The sequence below is a fragment of the Pelobates fuscus genome, chromosome 4, assembly GCF_036172605.1.
Source record: "Pelobates fuscus isolate aPelFus1 chromosome 4, aPelFus1.pri, whole genome shotgun sequence".
NCBI classification, from domain to species: Eukaryota; Metazoa; Chordata; class Amphibia; order Anura; family Pelobatidae; genus Pelobates; species Pelobates fuscus.
The window spans coordinates 306620886-306647333 of NC_086320.1; the positions used below are offsets into that span (position 1 = coordinate 306620886).

Consider the following 26448-nt stretch of genomic DNA (forward strand, 5'->3'; position numbering starts at 1 on the left):
CAGGCGAGTTTGCTGGCCAATCAAGCACAGTAATCCCACAGTCATTGAACCAGGCTTTGGTGCTTTTGGCAGTGTGGGCAGGTGCCAAGTCCTGCTGAAAAATAAAGTCAGCATCCCCATAAAGCTCATCTGCGGAAGGAAGCATGAAGTGCTCCAAAATCTCCTGGTAGACGGGTGCATTGACCCTGGACTTAATGAAGCACAGTGGACCAACACCAGCAGATGACATGGCTCCCCAAATCAACACAGACTGTGGAAACTTCACACTGGACTTCAAGCATCTTGCAGTGTGTGCCTCTCCATTCTTCCTCCAGACTCTGAGTCATTGGTTTCCAAATGAGATGCAAAAGTTGCTCTCATCAGAAAAGAGGACTTTGGACCACTGAGCAACAGACCAGGTCTGTTTTTCTTTAGCCCAGGTAAGACGCTTCTGACGTTGCTTGTTGTTTAGGAGCGACTTGACAAAAGGAATACGACATCTGAAGCCCATGTCCAGGATCCGTCTGTGTGTGGTGCCTCTTGATGCACTGACTCCAGCCTCAGTCAACTCCTTGTGAATGTCCCCATTTGAATGGCCTTTTCCTGACAATCCTCTCCAGGCTGCGGTCATCCCTGCTGCTTGTGCACCTTTTTCTTCCACACTTTTCCCTTCCACATAACTTTCTATTAATGTGCTTTCCTTCGCAATTACCTTTTGAGGCTTTCCCTCCTTATGGAGGGTGTCAATGATGGTTTTCTGCACAACTGTCAGGTCAGCAGTCTTCCCCATGATTGTGATTCCTACTGAACCAGACTGAGAGACCATTTAAAGGCTCAGAAACCCTTTGCAGGTGTTATGGCTTACTTAGCTGATTAGTGTGGGACACTGTGAGCCTCGAATATTGCACCTTTTTACAATATTCTAATTTACTGAGATTGTGGATTTGTGGTTTTCATGAGCTGTAAGCCATAATCATCTACTTATGACAAATCACGGCTTGAACTATCTTGCTTTGCATGTAATGCGTCTATCTCAAATATTAGTTTTCCCTTTTACGTTGCATTACTGAAATAAATGAACTTTTGCGCGATATTCTAATTTTTCGAGTATCACCTGTATTTATTGCTAACTCATTGTGACATGCTGTTTATTAATTAAAGCCATGATATAGAGTAATCATGTTATGGGACAGTTTACAATTTGTCTTACTTGCAAAATACAGAAATATGCTTTACTATAGTGGCATAGTTGCATTGCAAGATTAAAGATCTAATTTAGTGTTTCCCCGTATGGAAGCTTTGGGAGGCTAATGCACATGTATGGCAAAATGCTGCACTACACTAATCAGATGGTCTCTAGGAGAGTCTTTTGAGCTCTAACCGAATTTAACTTGGTTACAGCTGTTGAATCACCGCTAGAGATGTGTAATCTTTATAATGAAATAGTCTGGGTGCCTATAGAGTTTCTTTGAGTCATTTGCTAAATGTGTAATATAAATTTCAAAGAAAAAGAAACATCACATGAAAACACAATTTGTAGGTGATGTTCAATGCTTTGTTTAATGGTGTAACTGCTAGAGATGTAACAGTTACCGTTTAAGCTTCTGGCCTCCTGGGGTTTATCTTGTCATTGCACAGTGCATTCATTTTTTTAGTCTTGCACATGGCTGGAACACAATGGGCAGTGTTCTTTCTATGTACTCTCGGGTCCTTAAATCTTCTATGCCTTTGGATTGACAGTTTTACTGTCCATGGGCTGAAATAAATGAGTTCTACTTTTCTTCATCATGATAATTTACTTGAATTGGAATCACTTCAAACCTTTCTTCTCTCTTGACATAATCCACTTTTTTTTATTTTCCGCTTTTCTCTAGAAATTGTACTTTTCCTGCTTTTAACTTATTGTACCGTCTTACTCCTTCATGTAACAAGTCCATTCAAGTCACATGGATCATTAACCTTTCTGTCTCCCCTCAATCTGTTTTTATAGTGTGCTGACATTTTCCACTCTCGCTTCTGCATTTTAACCAGTGACTGATGTGAGATTTTTCTTCCTTGATCTCTGAACACATTCTTAAAGGGACACTATAGGCACCCAGGCTACTTCATCTCATTGAGGTAGTCTGGGTGCAGTGTCCCTGCCCCATTAACCCTGCAATGTAAAGCATTGTTAGTGTTTTAGAGAAACTGCAATGTCTAGATTGCAGTGTTAAGACTGTCACTAGGGGGCCTTTCTACTGTTAAACAACGTTGGACAGCCTCACGCTTTGTATGAGGACATCAAGCGTCTTCAAAAATGATCCAGTGCTTTCCAATGGGGAAGTCCTCATGCGGTATCCATTATATTTGACCAAAGTGATAAAGATGAAATAATGATGACAGAGATCTGAACAGGTAGTGAAATGTGGAACTAATCAACGGATGTAATTCTTCAACTACATATTTTACAGGACTTAGCTTTAAATCTAAGCTCATTCAACAAGGTTAATATACGTTGGTGCCTACCTAAGTATACTCACAACAAGTCCAATGTACTTTGGTACCCACCTAAGTATACTCATAAAAACCCATGAAATTATTTTTTTTGTATCACTCGTAACAATTAAGTGTCTGTGAATAAATGTGTAAACGAAGGGCACATGTGTGTCTCTTTAGTTTTTGTTATATTATATCCTTTTTTTTTTTGGTAACTCCTGGTGTTCATTACCTTCTGTCGCAAAATATGGATAATTGCATAAAAGTATTCAAGAGGTGGCATTAAAGCGAGAATTCAAAGGGAATTTAAAATTTAAGGCCAAATAAGCTAATCTGGAAGTATAGCTGACTTCAAGAATTTTTCCATTTGGGCTACTTTTAACTTATATTTGTATTCCCACTTTCATAATTAAACCTGTCAATCTAACTGATAATAGTGTCATTGGATAACTTACAAGACTCGTTAGAATATCAAAAATGTACCATCCTTCATGCATTTCTACATATCGAAGCAGTCTTTTGCATGCTGTATACGTCATTTAGAATCTCTGTTACATCTTTAAATATAATCTCTTTACAAGTGTATTGTACATTAGTTGTTTTGTTTCCCTGCAGTCGATCCCTTATTATAGTAATACTGAATTAAGGAGCTATTTAAATGCATTAGCTACGTTCTGTTAGGAGAATGTGCTAGAAGTGCCTTTCGAGACAATAACCTCAGTTCAAGTAAATAGCAAAAAAGGTCATCTAAATTTCAAATTGACAATTAATACTGAAACAAGTAGTGACAAATGAACAATGTGATAGCTGTAGCACATGCGTTATGTGATGGATAACAAGACTTGTGAATTTAATCAGTTATCAGTTGTAATAGAACTCTAACTATTGGGAGCAAGGCAGATGAGATGGTCTGGTGAAATACACATACAGCTCCTTTGTATAACAATAACTATACTTTATAAAACTACATCTAAAATATAATTTACAGTTCAACAGAATATATATAAACCCCTTAAATAAAACCTATTAATTATAATACAATGTCCAACAGATGATGTTATCATAGATTGGGGGGAAGTTAATTTATTGAGCAGCAGATTGTTGGCCTATATAAGAGGCCTATATATTCCTGTCCCTCTTTTCCTAATCTCTTTCCTAATGTTCCTCTTTTGTAGGCGCTCCTTATTGTTGATGTGTCTGAATTGGTACCAGAGCTCCACAGCAATATTATTAACAGTAATGTGAATCAATACATTACCCCCCCAACCCCCCTCCAACAACCATAAAATTAAAGTGACCCCCTTTGTCCTTTTCAAATATTTGGAGGTATGCTCCAAAAAGGTATATTTCCCATGAGCCTCAGCCTTGTATTCAGTTTAGCGATAATAAAAAATTCCACGTATTCATTATGCAGTCATAGGTGTTTGGCAATTTCTCTGAGTGTATGTTTGTTTTCACGCGAATAATTTATGCATTTATTCATATGCTAGGAAATAAAAATTCACGCAAATATAAACAAATACATTTTGCATTTATTTGAATGGACATTCAGCAACATCTAGAAACCAGCCAGGTAATGTTTGATACAGCAAGCTGCTGAGAATCTAAACTCTCATCATTCTAAGACAGATTTTATAGCATGCTTATGCTAATAAGGGTTTTTAATACTCCGCATTCGTAGCAGCAGAGGTTGGTTGCCATTAGTCTATCTATGTAATGGAGAACTATAAATCTAGGATTTGGTTAATGACACATCGTTCATTGGAATCTGGCCAATACATTAAATCATTGGCTTTAATTCATTCAATAATTGAACTACTCAGTAGTGTCATTCAATAGATGGCATTTATTGTGGGTTATTGATTTCCTTTCTTGCTTAAAAGTCCAGAAATAACTATACTACAAATATATATTTAGCTAATAATTTAATGGAGCTGTACTCGACCACATCACATAAACCTAAATACTGGCTTTATCAGAATTTTACGATAGTGGTGGGATATAATCTAAATATAAAATTATAGAATTTAAAGAAATCAGTATTGACGTTTTCCCATTTAATAATAATAATATGAGACTACAGCACTGACATGGCTCCTGGCAACTGAAGTGCCGGGAGCCATAGAGGACAGCAGGACGAAGATGGCAGGGGCCACGAGAGACAGCCTGAGGAATGTAAAACGTACTTCCTCTGCCCCCCGCAGCCACTCGACTCATATTGGATATATCAGATCCGCTTTAAGAATTCACTTGAAAAATGTAGCCCAAATAAGCAGAGCTGAAAAAATATACAAGTTTAATTGAGGGTCTTTTTTAACACAAGGATGCCCAAAAGGTAGAACCCCTAGATGTTGTAGAACTACAACTCCCATGATGCTTTGCATGCGTTTAGAATGACAAAGGATTGTGGGAGCTGTAGTTTAAAAACATCTGAGGAGCTACCTTTTGGGCACCCCTGCTCTAACACATAATTGCTTTTATACTAATGATTTTTGAACACAGATCTATATATATATTATAATTAGGAGAGTCTTATATGTACTCATTAAAACCATCGATTACATGTCGATAAACAAACAAAAATGTTATCTGATTTGAAGATTTATACATGTCACTGTGACAAAAAAATAGAACATCAGTGCTTTGTGCTAAAATGTATAAAAGGCGAGTGAAGAGAGTGCTCAATATTATATACACTTCAATAAACCACCAATGACCCACCTCTAGACAATCCTCCAGCCTACCACCCTGTTACTTAATTAAAGATGCTTCAGGGTCCGTCAAAAATGTTTACTTCTCTTGGGTAGCGAAGCAGTCAAGGAATAATAGATATCAAACTCCAATTCAGTTAGAAAAAAAAAATATTTAGGTCACTATCAAGCGAAGTGAAAAGTTCGTAGAGATAGTAATGTCACATTAATTATGTCTGTTTTATTTGTCTTCTGGAGAATTGTCTATTTCTGCAGCAGAATTTGGCGAGGAGCCTAGCTACGTCATTCTAAACCTCTTCCATGCTGATATCTGCTTGTGTCTGAGATTCACTCCTGACTTATAAACGCACGGTCAACATTCATGTGCTTCTGTATGGATTATGCATGCTGAATTGATTCCTGAGCACAGGGCACTTCCTGGATTTTGCCTGTCTGATTAACAATAGATAAAGTCAGAAGGAGGTTGTGTATATGTTTGTTCACAATAATTACATCTCTTTCTCTACCCCATTTCTCCATTATAAGAAAATATTTTGCCTTTATTTTCAGAGGAGGAAATATGTTGCGATCTATAGAATGACTGTTTGACTGCCCTCCACAAGCCCTTTTTCTGTCCACCCCTTTATTTTATTAACCCTTTAAGGACACATGATGGAAATATTCTGTCACGATTCCCTTTTATTCCAGAAGTTGTGTCCTTTAGGGGTTAAATACTTTATCCCTATCACCCCATTCTGTTTCATATATTTTGGGGGGAGATGGCTGACCCCTTTTATTCCAATAAAGCTCCATCTTACTGATATGATTTGGGGCTATGTATTATGAGGTCGTTCATATTATTTAATGTATTTAATTACAATGCACAATTTTGCTTTAAAAGAGTTATGGATTGTTCATTTTCTTTGGGTTCATCTGTTGCTGTGTATACTATACATCATACATGGAAGAATTCTAGCTAATTTTCAAAGAGATTCAATTATAGTTGTTTGTGAGTATGTTTTCCTTTAATTTCCATTCCAAATCATTACACCAACAATATTACACTATATTTTATTTTGCTTTTCTTGTTTTTCACCGATCTGGTATTATATGGGGTTTAGAGATAATGTGTCTTACTGCTTGAGATATAAAATGAGCTCAGCATCTAACGATTGACGCCAGGGACATTAACCGATAACCTGCTGACTGACAGCACAGAATGTATTAAAACTACATTAATGCTAATAGCTAGTACCAGAGAGTATGTTAAAATAACATCAGTGCTCTCCCTCCTGGGACCCAGAACACAACAAGTTAAATCCGTTCTAACTGGCTAATTGACGCACATGACAATAATTCCAAAAGCTTTTCAGAAATACAAGCTCTTTCAAGAATAACAATCTGTGCAGATGACAAGCCTTGGACAATGTCTGGAAATGGATTAATATGTTTTATATTAATGTGTGGCGTATGAGAAGGATCTATAGGTTATGTAAACGTTTTATTATATTCCTAATTGTTTAATGTATTTTTGTATATTAATTAGTTTGACCTAACTGCAAAGGGATTTATTATACAAAGAACTTCAATGTATATCTTCATATAATCCTTAAATGTTTTTGCTTTTTCATCTGCCAGGGACCTTCATGGTCCATGATTGGAGTCCAGACAAAGTGAATGACTTTGTCTACAGTACAGACAGTTACCCTTGGTTTGAGAACGTGGGTTTTTAATAGGTATGTAGAAAGCACCCACCTGTATATGGAAGTGAATCTGTCAGGTGTCAGTGGGATTTGTTTGGTCAAAGTTCTTCTAGAGTACAAAGGCTAGAGGTCAGCAGAAGAAAGTGTAGGTAGTATGGTCCATTGCGATATGCAAGTGGAAAAGAGATGATGGTTTCAGAACATTAGGCAGCTGGACAGTACTACAAGGGATAAACTGATTCTAATTTCTGAGCTCTGTAGAAAAGGACATTCGGGAATAAATGGTCTGTTTGGATATCGAAAGCAAAATATTACTGTGCTGCTAAACCCCTTAAAGACCAAATGTTATTCTTTACCACAATCTTGCCCCTAAAATACTTTCGCCATCGCAGTATGTCTTGCATATTGAGTATTGGCAGCTCTATGTTACTGTGTAGTGTTCAGTATTACATTTTGGAATAGGGTGCCTAAAAAAAAACAAGAAGAAATTATGTTGATGGTACAGGAGTCAATGATAAAAAGTCCACTTACTCAGCAATCCACAGCAACTGTAGAAAAAAACATACTACTATAGACACAACACCACACAAGATGGATAGTAGACTGGTAGGCAGAAACACAGCAGGTTGCAGGACCGATTGAAGCAGGGACTGATGGATTGGGGACACTTGTGATGGAATGGAGACAGCTTAAAATAGGGCACACTGCAAATAAATGTGTATATTGTATGCAGTGTCATGATGCAGTTATGAAAGTTAATATACAGACACACTGTCAATGCTTCTTGAAGCAGTTCTGACTCCAAAATAAAAACAAAATATATAATATTGATGAAATACACATATTAATTGTACTGGAATCTAATTGAATTTCCAACGCAGGGGTTTAACAATACAAAGTAGGGACTACTGTGTCATAGTCAAATCTAAAGTTGAGAAAACGTGACAAAAATCAGAGCCTTTTCTATCAGTTTTGTCAATTTCCACATCTATCACTACTGGCATCAGACATCTAATTGCACACCATGCAATGAGGTCTATGGAAGATAATGGGATCTTTGGAATGCTCCATAAATATCTGTGCTCTACTCTCGCACATATAAAAGAACAATATAATTGCTTTTGGTACTTCATAAAAATAGTAATAGGGAGTGCACGTGCAGCTCTTTACTAAATTCTCACAACAAAAAATACACAATGCACAGACAGTAAAGTGCGCACAATGCCTTATATAGGTGAATTTCACCCCCCAGTGAGAACAATGTAAAACTAATCTCCTTTTGGGAGTACAGCATGATTAGATCTATTGAGGAGAATAAAAAAGACATAGAACTTTCATGTGCAGTACAAATTGAACAAATTGTGGCTGGCTCAATAATAATCAAATGCACTCACGTGATTCCGAGGCATGGACAGGCTCTGAAATAAAAGCGTAAGGGTGCCCACTTCACAGGCTAGGATAACATAGACCGTAACCAGCCAGTAATCCAGAACAGGAGTATATTTATTGCACATATATTAAAACACATAGCTTTAAAAACAACGCTGTGCCAGACACAAATGGTGGATAAGGGCTAAATATAAAAATCAATAAAACTGCATAATGTGTTTCGGCTACTGCGCCTTCCTCAGATGTCTCTGGTGTTCCTTGCCCCCCCACCCCTCCATTAGGATTTAAATAGGGTCTTCATTAGTTCATAATCTTTAGGAGATGAGTGTAATTTCCAGGTTGCACACTTTACTGTCTCTATATTGTCTACTCTTGCACATGCAAGCAGTGACATGCCACCTGATGGATGAAAGGTCAGGAGCTTAATATAAAAGATGATAGGGAGTGAAAATGTCACCTTCAGGGATCTTTTTGTAAAGTTGATAGCCGCTTTAACCCAAATTCTTTAAAAGGCATTAGCATGGTGACTCATTAATTCCCACACAATGTAATATATTTAAGTACAGGTATTTCTGATCTACTTGTGACCAGGTCAGATAATCTAAATCAGGGCTGTCCAACCTGTGGCCCCTCTAGATGTTGCTGAACTACAGCTCCCATGATTCTTTCAATTAAACAGATAGCCAGGGAATCATGGGAGTTGTAGTTCAGCTACATCTGGGGGGGGGGGGGGGAGGAGGGCGCAGGTTGGACAGCCCGGATCTAAATGAACCCAGGCAATTATTTGGAGACCAAACATGACATAGGTTTCATATATAATGCCTCCAAAACCAAATAGCATCTAAAATCACTTCCAGACTTTACTTGAGTAATCCATCATTGAACGTACAATATACATTGTAAGTTTTGTGTTGCCCCTCAACTCTCTCTCTGACAGTTTATCTGATTCACCTCCCTCTAGGACCTCACCTCCCTCCCTCTAGGACCAGGGATAGGCAACCTTTGGCATTCCAGGTGTTGTGGACTACATCCCCCAGAATGATCATACACCCAAAATGCTGGAAAGCGTAATTGGGAGGTGTAGTCCAAAACATCTGGAGTGCCGAAAGTTGCCTATACCTGCTCTAGACTGTAAGCTTGTCTGAGCACGGTCCTCATCTACCTATTGTTCTTGTAACATTTTGTAATTTTCTCATTTATTATTAAATGTCCCCCTTTCATAATATTGTAAAGCTCTGTTGAATAAGTTGGCGCTATATTAATACCAATAACAATAATAAGGCCCCGGTAGCAAATATCACTGGACCTCAGAACCAGAGATCAGAGACCAGTCGTACATTTATCTACACTATTTGGTTTAGAAACAGGAAAATAAGGCATGCCTTAATTACTGTACCAGGGTTTTTTCCAAACACCAACACGATTTAACCCACTTCTTACCAGACACAGTTTACCTCCTGTGTCTATCATGACCACTCTACTGGAAAACAATTCTGTGCATTGACTACACACAATGAATACACACCACTCTGATCGACAATATTTTAAGGAACCATGAATCATGTACAATGGACATGACAGTTTCTACTTGTAGTTGGTTATCTATTCTTTACCGATGATGTTGTAGCATCTTTCTCTTGATTGTATTTTTTTTAGCTTTTACTTTAAAAGACTATGGCTTTGCATTATGTTTGAGTATGTGCAGGGGCAATAAGGAACTGTTTGGAGAAAAGAAATCTCTGGAAATCGATTTTTACATTTCATTATCCATACACACCATCAAAATATCTGAATAGATTTTATCCAAAAAGTAAATACATTCTAGAACAAGGAAAACATGAAGTATAAACTAGCTAAACTCTCTCTACAATCATTATTTTATCATGAGTTATTTCATAGCAAGAACTGTCAAGTTTGAGGGTTTTTTACCCTTTCATCACCAAACGGTGGGTGAGGACCTATTCAGTTACAAACACTTTAACTATAGCACAATAGGTTTGTATTCCTACTGTCATAGTGATTCTTTAGGAAATAGGACACAATTGTCTCTATGACAGAAGCACGTAAAGGTGGCCAATTGTGCTTAGTCAGTTTTCGCAACAATAGTATCTTGGTAACATTGCTTTATACTGCCAATGTATTAATGTGAGGTTTCCCTGAGGACACAATGAAACGAAAAGGCATTTTAATGCGTACCAGTAAGGGATTAAATGTGTTTTATAGGAAAACATTGGACATATTGTCCAAATGCCTTGAGAAACACTTGGCAATCCTTAAACTTTACCTAACTCTCACAATAATGTTTATTGTTCAAACACACTGGATGGCATTTCTGTACAAATTCGGGATAAAACCAGTAAAACAAGGGCAGAGTCCAATCATAATTTTAGCAATATTGTTTTGATTCCTAATATTCTGCTATGTGTTTTGTCTTTTTTTTTTTTTAAACACAATAATGTCTTTTTATTGTATGATTGTCCGCTTAACAGTATGTGTCTATAGAAAAAGCTTTGAGAATTACGCAGTTATATAGTTCTGATTAATTAAAGGAGAACTGTGACCTTTCTGCAAATTACACCACTGAATATAGCGGTGAAATAACATGTGAATTTCATTAACCTTTTCTTCGTGTGATGCTCTGTTTTTGTTTAAATGTATATTAAAGATTTACAGGGTTATTTACTAACCCAAGGGCAGAGTAGCTGAACTGGAAGCATTGCTGACTGAGATATTTTTTCCAGTATTTTTACCTTAACCCCTTAAGGACACATGACATGTGTGACATGTCATGATTCCCTTTTATTCCAGAAGTATGGTCTTCAAGGGGTTAAAGAAACACTATAGGAAATACAAATATGTACCTTATACTGTTAAATCCACCATTTAGCTGGCTTGCTCCCCCTTCAAAAGGTAATAAAACGTACCTTATTTCCAGCGCTGTGCCCCCGATCCGCCTCCTTGGCTGACATAATCAGAATTGATGATCTCAGGAAATCCAATGCTTTCCCATTGGAAAAGAGAGATCGTCAAGGAGGTGATTGGGGGCGGGGCCAAACCTCAGCTTGGCCAATCAGCAGCTTCTCATAGAGATGCATTGAGTCAGTTGCATCTCTATGGGGAAAGTTCTGCTGCATGGAGATGTTGAATGGCAGTGCTGCACACGGTGGCGTCTGAGGAGTGGCCACTATGTAAACCCAACCTTTTTTTCTATAAAGCATAAAGGCTGCAGGGACACACTATGCTCACCAGAACAACTACATCAAGCAGTAGTTGTTCTGGTGACTATAGTGTCCCTTTAAGTTTGAAATTCACTTTGAATTAATTTAGAATTTTCAGTTTAATGTATAAGACTTTTCGTAATTGACATTACAGTCCAGTGCAATCCAGGAACAACCAGGGTACAAAGTGCATTGGACAAGGAGAAGCAGGATTAATAAAAAATAAAAACATAAAAATCCACAAATTTGCCTAACCCGCTAAGATATTTGCAGGGTCCGTCAATGTGATGTTACCTTCCTTTGGGTCATTGACAAGAATGTGTTTCTTTATTACTTGAACAGGTATTCAATACATACTCAAATGAAGATTATGATAGGAGGAATGATGAAGTAGACCCGGTAGCTGCATCAGCTGAATACGAACTTGAAAAACGGGTGGAAAAGCTTGACTTGTTCCCAGTGGATTTAGAAAAAGGTATTTGCTCTTGAAATGCTAATTGAAAATTAAATACAAGGTTATAGAGTACAGATAGCAAGTGTTTGTTATAATGAGAGAGTTGTCACTACACAACCCAGAATTAAATTGTGATTTCTGCAACATGGAAGGTCATTAACCCCTTTATCCTTAAACAAATAACAAAGCCTTCTGGCCATTCATTAAGCTGACGGTAAGATAGAATAACAATATGAAGTCATGTTTCTTCATTGTTTGAATCTAAATGGAATATGCAGGGCATATAATAATACAAGTCATTTGAGTTATTTGTGTCATATTTTAATTTGATTGATTTTAGAAACATATCATGTTGGATATTTCATTTTTTATTTCTAAACAATGAGTTTACAACAGGTGGGGACTGAGTGACAGGGTGCCTGGGTTCCTGTCTGCAGATTTACGTTTTTGACCTTTAAGAGGAAAAGCACAGGAAAGCAGAGATCTGTCCCTTTTCAGGCAAAATTCTAAATGTTATCTCATGCATTATGTGGAATGATCATATAGTTTATATCAAGGTCCCCCCCACCCCCCACTAAAAAAACACAACCCTCACATCTATCCATTATGTTATGCAGTTTATGTAGTGACTGCAGTGTCTGTGTAGGAGATGCCGTGTGTGTATTGAATGCAGTGTGTGTATTGAATGCAGTGTGTATAACAAATGCATTGTCTGCGTGTGTATAGTGGATACAGAGTGTGTGTTTGTGTAGTGCAGCGAGAACACAATTGGGGTTCCGACAAAAATTTTAAAGATAAAATGGCCATGGGTGGCGAGGGAGCTGTGAGCAGTGATGCTACCTCGCGCGCACAGCAATGGTGCTGGAGCCGGAATATGACGTCGCTCCGGCATCACTAAGAGGTGCACGAGGGAGCTGAGGAGGGAGATCACTGCTCCCTCGCCGCCCATACGCCAGCTGCACGCCAGCCCCACTGGACCAATGGGACATAGAGACCCCATGCCAGCCCCTGGGTGCTCTCTTTCTTTTAAGGGGTTAAACCGCTCTCAAATGGTTTAACCCCAAAGGCTTCCTCCAGCTCCAGATCTCCAGGTCGCTCAATGGTATTCGGCTTCTGAAATGGAGTGTCAGGAAGTGCAGATTGACGTCAGGCATGGGTGCTGCAGATTGGCTAGAGTGGTCAGTTGACGCTCTAAGCCAATCGCTAGTTCCCGGTTCATAACATTTTTACATTTTTTTATGAATGTGGAGCTACTGATTGGCTTAGAGTGCAAGCTGACTGCTCTAGTTAATCAGCGACACCCTTACCCAGCGGCACAAGTCAATAAAAGTGAACACATTAACACTGATATTTTTTTTTTACCTGGGGAGATGAGAAGGTCCAAAGTTTCCCTGCCAGGCCCAGGTACCAAAGCCTTATGATGTGGTGTCCAGAATAAAGTGGAAGGTTCACTTCACTTGTCCTTCCTGATCCAATCTCCTTTTCTTCTCCTTCATTTGACACAGTCTTCTTTTTCTTCTGACACTGTCTTTTCTCCTCCTTGGCTTCTTCTGCTCCTTTACCTTTCTGCTACTTTATGTTTATTTTGCGTCCTTCTGCTCTTTTCTCTTTCTGATCCCTTTCTGCTCCTTGCAGACCCTTCCTGCTCCTTCTCATACTTTACCTTTGTGCTCCTTGCTGTCCCTTTCTGCTCCTTGCTACTCTTTTCTGCTCCTTCTCCTACTTTACCTTTGTGCTCCTTCTGATTCTTTCTTCTCCTTGCAGACCCTTCCTTCTCCTTGCAGACCCTTCCTGCCCCTTGCAGACCCTTCCTGCTCCTTGCTGCCACTTCTGCTCCTTGCTGCCCCTTCTTTTACTTTACGTTTGTGCTCCTTCTGCCCCTTCCAGCTCATTGCTGATCGTTCCTGCCCCTTGCTGCCCCTTCCTGTAGGCTGCCTCCCCCCATGCCTCACTTCCTTGATCTATAGGCTGTCTCACCCCCGATCCCACACTTCCCTGATCTATAGGCTATCTCACCCCTCCCCATGCCTCACTTCCCTGACCTATAGGCTATCTCACCCCCCCATGCCTCACTTCCCTGATCTATAGGCTATCTCACCCCCCCCCAAGCCTCACTTCCCTGATCTATAGGCTATCTCACCCCCCCCCCAAGCCTCACTTCCCTGATCTATAGGCTATCTCACCCCCCCCCAAGCCTCACTTCCCTGATCTATAGGCTATCTCACCCCCCCCAAGCCTCACTTCCCTGATCTATAGGCTATCTCACCCCCCCCAAGCCTCACTTCCCTGATCTATAGGCTATCTCACCCCCCCCATGCCTCACTTCCCTGATCTATAGACTATCTCACCCCCCCCCATGCCTCACTTCCCTGATCTATAGGCCACCTCACCCCCCCATGCCTCACTTCCCTGATCTATAGGCTATCTCACCCCCCCATGCCTCACTTCCCTGATCTATAGGCTATCTCACCCCCCCCCATGCCTCACTTCCCTGATCTATAGGCTATCTCACCCCCCCATGCCTCACTTCCCTGATCTATAGGCTATCTCACCCCCCCCCCATGCCTCACTTCCCTGATCTATAGGCTATCTCATCCCCCCCCATGCCTCACTTCCCTGATCTATAGGCTATCTCACCCCCCCATGCCTCACTTCCCTGATCTATAGGCTATCTCACCCCCCCCATGCCTCACTTCCCTGATCTATAGGCTATCTCACCCCCCCCATGCCTCACTTCCCTGATCTATAGGCTATCTCATCCCCCCCATGCCTCACTTCCCTGATCTATAGGCTATCTCACCCCCCCCATGCCTCACTTCCCTGATCTATAGGCTATCTCACCCCCCCCCCATGCCTCACTTCCCTGATCTATAGGCTATCTCACCCCCCCCCCCATGCCTCACTTCCCTGATCTATAGGCTATCTCACCCCCCCATGCCTCACTTCCCTGATCTATAGGCTATCTCACCCCCCCCCCATGCCTCACTTCCCTGATCTATAGGCTATCTCACCCCCCCATGCCTCACTTCCCTGATCTATAGGCTATCTCACCCCCCCAATGCCTCACTTCCCTGATCTATAGGCTATCTCACCCCCCCATGCCTCACTTCCTTGATCTATAGGCTATCTCACCCCCGATCCCACACTTACCTGATCTGTAGGCTGCTGACTGCACTCTGTGCTGCTCCTCTGCAGATTCAGTCAGGAGGGAGAAGCAGGGATAAGATGTAGCTTCCTATCCCTGTCTCTCTCCATACACAGGCGCCAGTATTGCACTGTATTTTCAATCTCATACGAAAATAGCAGAATGAGCTGAAAAATCCGGGGGGGGGGCAAGTGCCCCCCTTTGCTCCCCCCCCCCTTGCGGACGCCCGTGGGTCAGGCCCTGCATAGCTGATTTGTTATAGGTACAGGGACAGCAATATGCCACCCCTGTCAAACTGCCACCTGGAGCCATGGCCCTAACAAGTCTTATGGATGATGTTGGGCCACACGTAAAGAAGGAACAAAGGAGTAGTGCTGTATATGGGCATTTCCACAAGACCTTTTGGAATGAGTGAGTTATATACAAAAAGATTGGGTACAGTTTTAGAATATATATTTCTTTCAATAGCAATAGAAAAGTGTAGATTGGACGGTAGAACACCAAAGGTTCTAGAAGGAAAAAAGGCTTGCGAAGGCTGAATCAGAACGGGATTTATAAAAGGGAAAGAGAGTACAAAACATTGGACAGGGAGTATATATTATCCATCCCCCTATTGCCCAGCATTAAATACTGTCATCTCACTGTTATCTATTTATTCTATCCCATCTAGTATGGTCCACCTCCTGAGACCTTACGTGTGGACTCACTAGGCATAGCCCAAATGGTGTTGTGGTTTGTTTGGTTTTATATGAAGCCTTTACTGGTTGTTATTGAAGTTATGCAAGTCAGGTAATAGCAATTTTGTTGTAGCTTTGCTGTGACACCAAAAGAACTGATAATACTGATTTGCTATAACACTAGAACTTTAATGAGTGGCGTGCATATATGTATATTTTCTTACAATGTTTAATTATTTTATTGGCATCTCTTAAACGCATGGAACAAACTATTCTCCCTTCCAAGGTATGATGTAATTGATTTACAAGCTTCAATAAAGCTCTGTATTTGACAAAAAAATGCAACATTAATGATCAATTCCGCTAGTCTCAATGAAAAATATTTAGTACAGGGCCATTCATAAACAAACTAAGCAATGCATTTAATTAAAGCTAATTCATAGAGCCATGTATAGTGGGGTGCCAATATGATAAACGTTTGTTGTATTCAATTGCTTCTACTACAAATGCCCATATGTGTGTGTGACCGTATAAAATGAATAGATAAATGAAAGTTAAAGTAACATACCGTTATAGTAATAACTCATTTGGCACATTGAAAAGGAAGTCTGGTATTTTACAACATGTAGATTATGGAACTTTAATTAATGAATAATGTTAAATCATTGTTTTTTCTCAGGAATGGTGGCTTTGAAATACATATTTCAATGAAATAAAGCAAAAGTCTGTAGGTATTAATTTAACGAGGTGTTGGAAAGCGTTTTGGAATAATTGATCCTGAAATATCTGACTTTAATAAATATGTCCAGAAATGAAACAGTCTGGAAATGTTATTACAAATAGTAATTACCAGTTTTGGTTTACTAAAAAAAAAAAAAAAAAAAAAAAAAGTTTTTTCTCATATATTTCTATAGATGATTATCTCATCTGGAAATGGATAGTGGAATATCCAGTGGCAATAGTTCATGGTAGGGGTATTTATGTTTCTATAGCAGTGCTTGTGATGCTATATTTACAATGATGCTCGGCAAATATTTCGAGCAGACTGTTGATTAAACAGGGTCTGTAATAGTTCACAAATATTGGTGTGACCATCATTATCCTACCATGCATTTACTTTAGACTATGTAACGCATTAGACCTTTACTAAAGGCAAACATTGAGATGAAGTTGTGCTACTTACGTTTCTGTAATGTTCTAATTAAAACAAACAAACAATTTACTGAATTTGGACTTAAAATAAACAAGTGTTCCATTCCAGTTTTCTATATCTTACATTTTAATACTTTTTATTGACTTTTCTAATTTAAACAGCTTAATTCATACAGACATGGAAGCAAATAGAACGAAGTATAGAACACACACTACCAAATACGATTACATTTTCTGTTTAGGAAACAAGCATACCATATATTCACAATGTGATATCAAGCAGTGCGAAATCAGATTATTACAGATAGTCACAGTGTAACCTAAGAGGCAGAAACATTCCCTAGTTAGTTTGATTTGTACTCATATCTTCAAAGCTGAGATGCCAAGGGCGGGTGGATTGCGGTTTTAGTATGGTATATCCAACATGCTATTGTGGGCCTCATAGTGAGACCATCCTGAAATATATAAATGGAAGGGAAAGGGATGGGAAAAGAATGAAAATAGGAAGCGTGTGAGTACAACCAGATGGAAAAAGTGTAGAAAGGTGGTATATGGTCCTTCATAACAATTTTGGGTTCTTGTTTAATTTTCCTGATTTTTATTATATTTTTATTGAATTTTTAAGTTAAACAGGATTCAGCTTATCAGGTAGGCATTCGTTATAAAACAATGCAACGTTTAGAACTCGGCATTGTTATTGACATACAGAAGATCATGTTGCTTACAGATCATGGTTGTTGACAGTATTATGAGACTTACATCAGATGGTTAGAAAGGAAACTTATACAGGTTGCTTTTTGGATTGTAGATAATCGTTACATGTTAATTGGAGATGTCTAAGTGTCATTCCCTTGGTATTGAAGTTAGTCAAAAACATTGTAATTTTGATATAGTAGCAAGAATTAAACAAAACATGAACAAAAAAACAACAAATATGATTCTAACATAAAGTTAGTCAGTGGCCCTGAAGAAGAACGTTCAGTTTAGTTTCTAGTTGGCAAAACAAGAGGGAGGGAAAATTACATGAATGATACAGAGCTTGGCGTGCCTACAGACATTGGCGAAAAGCATGCACAAAACAAACAAAAATGGCAAAGGCCCAATATTTCAGTGAAAATTTTAACAATAACATATCAAACCCAAGAAACTTTTGGAATATCATAAATAGCATACAAACCCCCACAATCCACTCCAAACCCTCCACAGTCAAAAAAGGCAACCAAACACTTCAACACCCCCTAGATGTAGCAAATGCCTTTAATAATTATTTTGGTGGATGTGCTGACCACTGATCAATCAGGCTTTCGTCCAAGTCACTCAACTGCGACTGCCCTCTTAAAGGTTTGCAATGACATCCAAATTGGCATGTAACAAGGAGACTTAACTGGAGCCATGTTTCAGACCGATTGCAATATGTGGCCATTTCTGTTAGCGCCTCCCTTTTCCAGGCACATGTTGTGTTCCCCAAGGCTCCATACTCGGTCCCCTGCTATTCACATTATTTATAAATGATCTGCCTAATGTCTGCAAATCCTCAACTGTACACATGTATGCAGACGACACTGTCATCTACGCTATAAACCCAATCTACCGCTGTGCTCCAAAACCAATTCACAGAGGTAGAAAAGTGGATAACGGTTAACAAGCTCTTCCTAAACACTGACAAAACAGTTGCAATGATATTTAGAACTGTACCTAAATTACGTAAACTACAAAAAACATCAACTGTGTATCAGAACAAATTCAAATAGCACACTGACAGCAGTCTGTTCTTTCAAATATGTAGATATATTGCTAGCCCCCAATCCATCATTTGGCCTACACATTGAAAAAATATCTTCAAAACTTTACCCAAAACTAGGTGCCCTGTACAGAAACAAATCCTGCCTAAGGTTTACAGTAAGGAAACAGATAGTGCAACAAATGCTAATGCCGGTCATTGATTATGGAGATGTAGTGTATGTACCTACATCGCAAAGCCACCCTAATAAACGTAATACGTTATATAATTTGTTCTCCTGCTTTGTACTAGAATGTAATTGCTTTACCCATCATTGTGACATGTTAAAATAGCTAAACTGGCTATCGCTGGAATCCCGACACACCCTTCATCTTTCCAGCCTTCTGCATAGGAGCTTTTCTGGGAAGTTCTCACCCTACCTGAGTAGAATGCTCTTCCGGGCTGTTCCCACCTCCTATAACCTCCGATCCAGTACTAGCACGATATCTAGCATACCGCAATACAAAAATAAAGTGTATCGATCCTCAATTTCCTACAGAAAACCGCAAATATGGAATAACTTCAGGGACACAGTCAAATCTTCATTCAATCTAAAATCCTTAAAAATATCTATGGCAATATACCTCATCATAGAATGCACCTGTCATGGTTGTATATATTTATTACCTGTTATGTATTACATTTATACATGTGTGTATGTATATATATATTTGAATATTGTATTTTTTTGTAATATTGTATCCTATTGTAACAATGCAATGTTTTAATGGACCCAGGACATACTTGAAAACGAGAGAAATCTCAATGTATCCATCCTGGTAAAATATTTTATAAATAAATAAATAAATATAAAAAATAAATAAAAGCAAACTTACAGCACTGTGTGTTAGAGAGAACTGTCGGTTTTGTAGATATAGCAAGGTATCTATTCTTGCAGGTATTCATTCTACCTGAGTAAAGAAAAATGAAAAAAGGATGGGAGGAGAAGGATGGGAGATGAGAAGAAGGAGTGAGTGAAACAAAAGGGAATAGTAAAAGTGATGTATGCAAACATTGGTTGAATGGTCATGAAGTTTGACAAACTTGACATGCAAGGTATCATGATAAACAAATTTATAAGATGGTATGGTTAATATCAATTATGCTTGTAAATGAAAAACATCTAGTTTCCACGAATCAACTTTTGTGAAATACCACGTTTTGTATTTCAAGAGCTAATCCCGGTGGCAGCACATGTGGACTACCATTGTGTTTGTGCCTCTAAATGAGGTTACCTTGAGCTCTGTGTTCCAGACCTTCCCACATAGTTTATCCATTCACAGTATATAGGAGGGTTATGGCTCTTTCAGAATAAACAAAAATTTTGCAGGTGGAAGCAGATGTCTGATTAGGGGTTTTGACTGATGTCTGGGGAAAATGTAGTATAAAACAGGAGGACTGAAGGGTATGTCAATTCTAGAGAAACACCCTAAACTTGAGCAACTACTTGTTATGTTTCCTATGGATTTGGAGTGGAACTCAACTGCAGAAATGTAGTTAGGAGAATCCTTAGGTTTTTTAGAATAGTAATTAGAATTTAGATGGAACAATTCCTCATTAAGGAGTTTTACAAGATGGAGATTTGCAGAGAACCGTTCTTGTAATTTGAAGGAATACAATACGAAGATAATTTGATGATAACAGTTCATGAATCTTTACTGAACACAATATGAAGATAACAGTTCATGAAACCTTAATGAATACAGTATGAAGGTAGATTGATGAGAAGAGTTCCCGTAGCTTTAAGGAATACAATATGTAGAGGGTTTGATGAGAAGAGTTCCCGTAGCTTTAAGGAATACAATATGTAGAGTGTTTGATGAGAAGAGTTCCGTAGCTTTAAGGAATACAATATGTAGATAGTTTGATGAAAATAGTTCATGTAGCTTTAAGGAATACAATATGTAGATCGCTTGTCCACTAATTGAACTAAGAAGGCACGGAAAATAATTAAGCAGTAAGTATTGAAGTGCCAGTAGGAGGATTAATCCAAATCTATAACTTGCATAACTCTATTACTTGGAAGGTTTTACAAAGCAGAAGTATTCCAAAGGTAATCCAAGGTCAATATAAGGAGGATGGAGATCCACGGTATGAACAGTCCAGGATCGGTACACGGTCAGAAGTTTAGCGAGAGATTTTTTGCAGCGAGGCAGAAGTTCAGGAAGATTCAAAATAACGAAGAACTTTGAATCTAGCACAGTTCCTCTAAGTAGCGTAAGGAAGCCGCGTCAGAGAAGGGGGCGTGTCATTGGTCAGTGAACCTGGAAGTGTCGGATTATCGGAGAAACCGATAGTTAAGTTCTGACACTACTTTATGTATATGAATCCAATAGGAACATATTTTTTGGCATGCTCACCACAAATGAAGTAAGGTAGCCTCCCAACATCAAAACTTTTTTGTTTGTTTGTTTGTTTTAGAGTAAAAAAAAAAAAAGACTTCTTACATTTATCATACCTCCCAACATGAACAAAGAGGGACACATGAGGTGTAGTTGAGGGTGTTGCCAAGGGTGGGGATGTTCTCAGATATTTTAGGTGACTTATTAATAACAATTTCCTCACCCAAAATGTAACCCTAAGTCAAAAGGGTATTCCAGACGTGGACGCCGTGCTCACTGAGCCTAGAGGTGTATCAGCTACACCTCGCTGACGAGGCCCAAAGAAAGCCAAAACGAATGACCGGTGTTGCTGTATCTCTCATGCAGAAAGAACTTACTGTTGTTTTGGATCTAAACTGCCTTTATGGGTGGGATCAATATGATATGCAAATTGTGTAGGTTCACTCTGTAATGGCACAAGTGAACAAAAATGTTGAGACCCATGCAAGACTTACCAAAGGACGAGCCATTGAGTTTCTCTAAGCTTTAGTCCATTCTCAGAGTTCTTATTTTCTCTGTTTTTATCATATTTACACAGACTGATTTCTAAACACATTTATTGTAGTTCATATGCATTACTCCAAGTATTATTGCTGTGGAGCTCAGTTATACAACCAGACACACCAACAATATGGAGTTCCTAGAAAAGAGGAGCAGAGTGATTTGGACCCAAAATAATGACTGTCCCTCCTACAAAAGAACACTTGGGATGTATGCTACATGATGAACTGAAGATTCACATGTACCAGCTTCAATCCAAAAGAATCTCTGGGTAAACCACTATTTCAAGTTCTTTTGCCTATGCCACAGATTGTGAACTCTTTAAGTCAGCATCTGATTGTAAAACAGATCACGCAGACTCAAATGCTATGAACTATGTTAGCAAATGCGATGTGTTTTTCAATTGCTAACACACCCATTATCACCGTATTTGCCCTTCTGTGGTTAGGAATCACAGGCTTTCATTCGAGCAGGGCCACATGATGTTCAAAACACAGTTAATGACTCAGAGGGACTTCCCTTCCAATATAAGCTCTTCGTGTGACCTTGTGCTAGTTTAGTTCTGTGTGTGACCCTCAGGTACCAGCAAATTGCTAATAAGCTCCATGAAGCATGGATTTATTGGCTGTAACAAATTCAGTCTGCTGCTGTGTTTCTGTTTTGTGATGTGAGGAACATGAGAAAGTTTCCTGTAATAAACCACCAATGATAACAGCATGACAGCAGCCTCTGCAGGTTTACAGAGAGCACATACCTTTTTGCTGTGTTGTATAATGATACATTTATGGTAGCTTCAATCGCCTCCATAAATATAGACACACATCATTTGAAAGAAACTGAACAGTTTGGTAAATCACAGTGTAATATAATGTAAATATATCAAACATCATCTGACTGTAAAATAGTTTGCTAATGCACCAACTGTGGACATGTTCATAGTTAAAAAAAAAAAATTTTTTTATATTTTTTATATAGTATAGCGCCATCAGATTCCGTAGCGCTGTACAATAGTTCAGGGTTTGGTATTTTTTTTTATGTGACAGTCAAATGGTAAAGGGAGATATGAGTATGTTTGAGCGGGGCTGGTGCACTGACGCGTTGAGTATAATTCAGTATTGCTGGGCTATTTATATCTAGTATGTTTATAGAATTAATTATTAATTACATCTTTTCACTTTCAGATGATGAGGGTCTTGGTGTCAGCATTATCGGCATGGGTGTTGGAGCAGATACAGGCCTGGAAAAACTTGGGATATTTGTCAAAACTGTCACTGAAGGAGGGGCTGCTCAAAGGGATGGAAGGTATGTAAATAATATGGTTAAATATGTGTTGGTGTGTTTTTGAAAAAGTTTGTTTATGTGGTTTATCAATAAAATTATTTTCCTGGAAGTATTGCCTTGGTTCTTTACAATGTCTTGTTCTCTATTTCCCATAATTCCCTGCCAACCATTGGATTGCAATGAACAATATGGACTCTATCCATATCCATGTGCAATACTATGGCCATGGTTGTGCCTTATAGGAAATACTTTTTTGTTGTCCACCTTTTTTACTAACTTCCTGTTCTGGTTAGCATTCCACACCCATCTTGGACCTCTATCGCTGTCAGCAAAACCTTTTTAAACACTATATGGTTTTTTAAACTTGTGTGTTCTTTGAAGTAACATGTGCCTTGGAGATGTATTCAAATCTACATATAGGAGCCACTTGTTTCAATAAAACTAGTTGCAATAAGTGACTATGTAAGCAATAGATAGTATTCTAATCTCGTGGCTTCATTCACAATTCATTCACAGCAGCATGTGGTTAACCATTGCTGCGTGCCAACACTTCTGGTCGCAATTATGGTCACTTGCATATCCCTTAAAAAAAATAAAAGACACAGATGGAAAGCATTATGTTGCAGGCCTTTCAGGCTGCACTGATTCAATGTCATAAACCACTTGCATTCGCTGCCGTTCCCGCTGGCGCTGACCTTATCTGGGAACATGCAATGCGGTTTAAAGAAAGACTGCGCAGGGGATTAATAGAACACTGCCTTTAGAGCGACATTAAAATTTAGATACTGTAAGTTCAAGTCATTCAGCAGAAAGCATATTAATGAAAGACATCTTGTAGTTGTTTGTCAAGAAAATCTTTGAAAACCGGGATAAAACAGATCAATAGCTCCGCTAACGCATCAAACACCAGATTTCACGTGTAAAAGCCCTGTTTTCTTCCTGTTACTAGGTAACAAGTTGTTCGAAGGATGATGAAAGGGATACTTACAGCTGCTCCTGTCGATAGCTTTTTATTAAAACTTTATGTGTTACAAAGAAATATTTAGTAAGGTCGCCCGGGGCCCTCCACTCTTGGCATGGTTATATTTGGTTTGCGGTTATTTTTTTATTAGTTATATATCAGTTGTAGACCATGGGTGGTTTCTCAGAAGAGTTTAAAATAGATACTATTGTGTTTTTGAGAGACAACAAAATAAACTAGAGTATTGTTTATGAAAGAAAAGGAATCCCAGGAATTATTTGTTAATTCGGCTTAGGTTTTGTTTCTTCTAATTGTGATCTGTGTATGTCTTACAGTTAGATCACAAAAAATGAATGCAGGTAAACATGTTATATGGAAAGGATAGTACATTTCTGGTTAAACCATTACTCACAAATAATGGGTACACATAAAATAATTACGTCCAGTGAAACTATACAGGAGATCACAATTTAAAGATTATTAGAGGAGCAGACTACACAAAAATAAACAGATTATTTCATATCTCATACCTGAGGGGTTAACATTTTCATTTTTAAAATAGTGCAATTGGACAACCCTCACTTAGACCAGCAGTGATAGATTAGCAGTGAGGGCATCACAGTACGCAAGAACAACACAAATATAAGTGGCTTAAAGGATGTACTTTTCTGAAATACTACCCACTATCGGAAAATGGTCAGGGCTTTTTAGGGGACTTTGTGGCTTACTGATGAAACCGTCATTTATGTAACTGTTAGTATAATGTTTATTACCAAATAATATTAACCCTGACCGATTTTTAAGCTCATGTGATGTATTTTAGAGACACATGATTCCATAGGCATTCTTTCTGACAATCCCATTTTGGGCTCTTGTGCCATTTTCGGGTTTGTGTTCCAACAAAAATTAGTTCTGGCACCTGTTCCACTTTTTGAAATCAGCCCCTCAATTCAATTTGTGATGATTAATATTAGATATTACTGATTGAATTGTTAACTGACTGGTTGAATACAGCATTATTTACTACTAATAACGCCGGGTTTAAAACGGGCTGCAATTGTGAGAGTGCATGTCAGTGTTGCAGTTTGTGTCGCTGTCACACCTGGCAACCCCCTATCCGACACCGCTGATCCCTGGGTTATCCTTGCCAAAGTTGCCAAGTATGCATAAGTCTATGATGATTTTTGAGGGCTAAGGGAACTGGCTACCTGCCAAGAGAGTAGGTATCCGAGTCCTTCCCCACACTTCTTGTGGATAGTCCATTTGTTGCCACTAATTTATTTTGAACTCTGGTGAGGTTTTCTTAAAGGTTTGGATAGTAGCGATCCAATGCTATTGTAGTGTGAAGGATTAAAGATGTCAGATTTGCTATATCTCTCAACAATGGAGTGATTGAAAGGCAATGCCACCAGAGGTGAATATATGTGCCTCTAGAGCCGCATGGTTTCCAGCACAAATTGGATTAAATTATCTTCATTGTAAATAGCCTTACTGGTGTTAAGTACTACCTGTAGAGTGTTTTGAATACCTGTTCTTTTGTAATGGCAGCATGTGCTTTTTATTGGCTAGGAAGCTCTGTAAACAATATATACACTAGAAAAAGAGGGAAATGATGACTGAATGAAGGACAGAGTGATGTAGTTCCAAAATACAGACTGTCTCTCTTAAAGGAACACTCAAAGCTCCATAACCACCACAGTGCACTGTAGTGCTTATAGTGTCAGGGGTGCCTTTAAATTCCCTTAATGTAAGTAGCAAAACCATTTAAGAATGTGTCCACTGCAGCAGAATGCTTTGTGTCTGAACTAAATCAGATTGTGCATGGCTTAGCTCATTGGCTAAGAGAGATAAGAGAGCTAAGAGAGATTAGCTAATACTACAGGACTTAGCTAAGGAGAGTGAAAAGAATACTCAGACCATCTGGATAAAATAACCAGATGTAGGGAGTATGACCTGGAATATTTAAATAGGATCTTCAAAATAATCTTAAATTGATAAAGAGTAAATAATAGTACAGCATAGATTTCCAATGGTACCGGTTAAAAAAACCCGAATTGGGTGCAATCTTGCCAAAATGGCACACCTCTAAATATCCTAGTAATTGAAGTGCGAACTACTGAGTCTCTGAATTGCGACAGACTACAGACTTTAATGTTATAAAATAGGGTCAAGTCTAGAAGCTCAGAGAATACAGTATCTTGATATACGGCACTAATTGTCTTAAAGAACTAGGAGGCTGGTCACTGAACTAGACATGAAAAGTTTATATATTCCTGAGTGGCTAGCTGTGTCTCTTATAGAAGTATAAGACTGAGCCTACACGTCGTCAGAAAACCAATGTTCAACTATTATAGGTAGCGTAACAGGCTTGTAGTTACCATAGCTGCAGCAAACATCTATATAACGTTCAGTAAGAACACCTAATTGGGATTAATTACATCCCTCACAGTTGCAGTGTATCTGACTGTAGCAATATAAAATAAGGTTATATTGTTTGCAGAACTATGTAGCTTCAGCCTGAAAAGTAAATTAACCTTCACATAGAAGTGATGACCAGTTATAGAGGTGGACAGATAATAAGAGATTAAAGTGTACTAATGTGCAGAACCATACTTAGGTTGTTGGTTACCTGCACATAGTGGCAGAGTGCCCTAGTGAAAAG

The 26448-nt window shown here is 38.7% G+C and overlaps 1 protein-coding gene across 7 annotated transcripts in view; it reads left to right on the forward strand.

Annotated features, from left to right (window-relative positions):
* PPP1R9A (protein phosphatase 1 regulatory subunit 9A) overlaps window positions 1-26448 on the forward strand; it is a 252259-nt gene that overhangs the window by 95629 nt on the left and 130182 nt on the right. For all 7 annotated transcript variants that reach the window (XM_063452273.1, XM_063452276.1, XM_063452277.1 and 4 more), the window contains exons 3-4: window positions 11797-11929; window positions 22726-22846. In XM_063452273.1, coding sequence (XP_063308343.1) covers window positions 11797-11929; window positions 22726-22846 — 254 coding nt within the window. The remainder of the gene's footprint in view (window positions 1-11796; window positions 11930-22725; window positions 22847-26448) is intronic.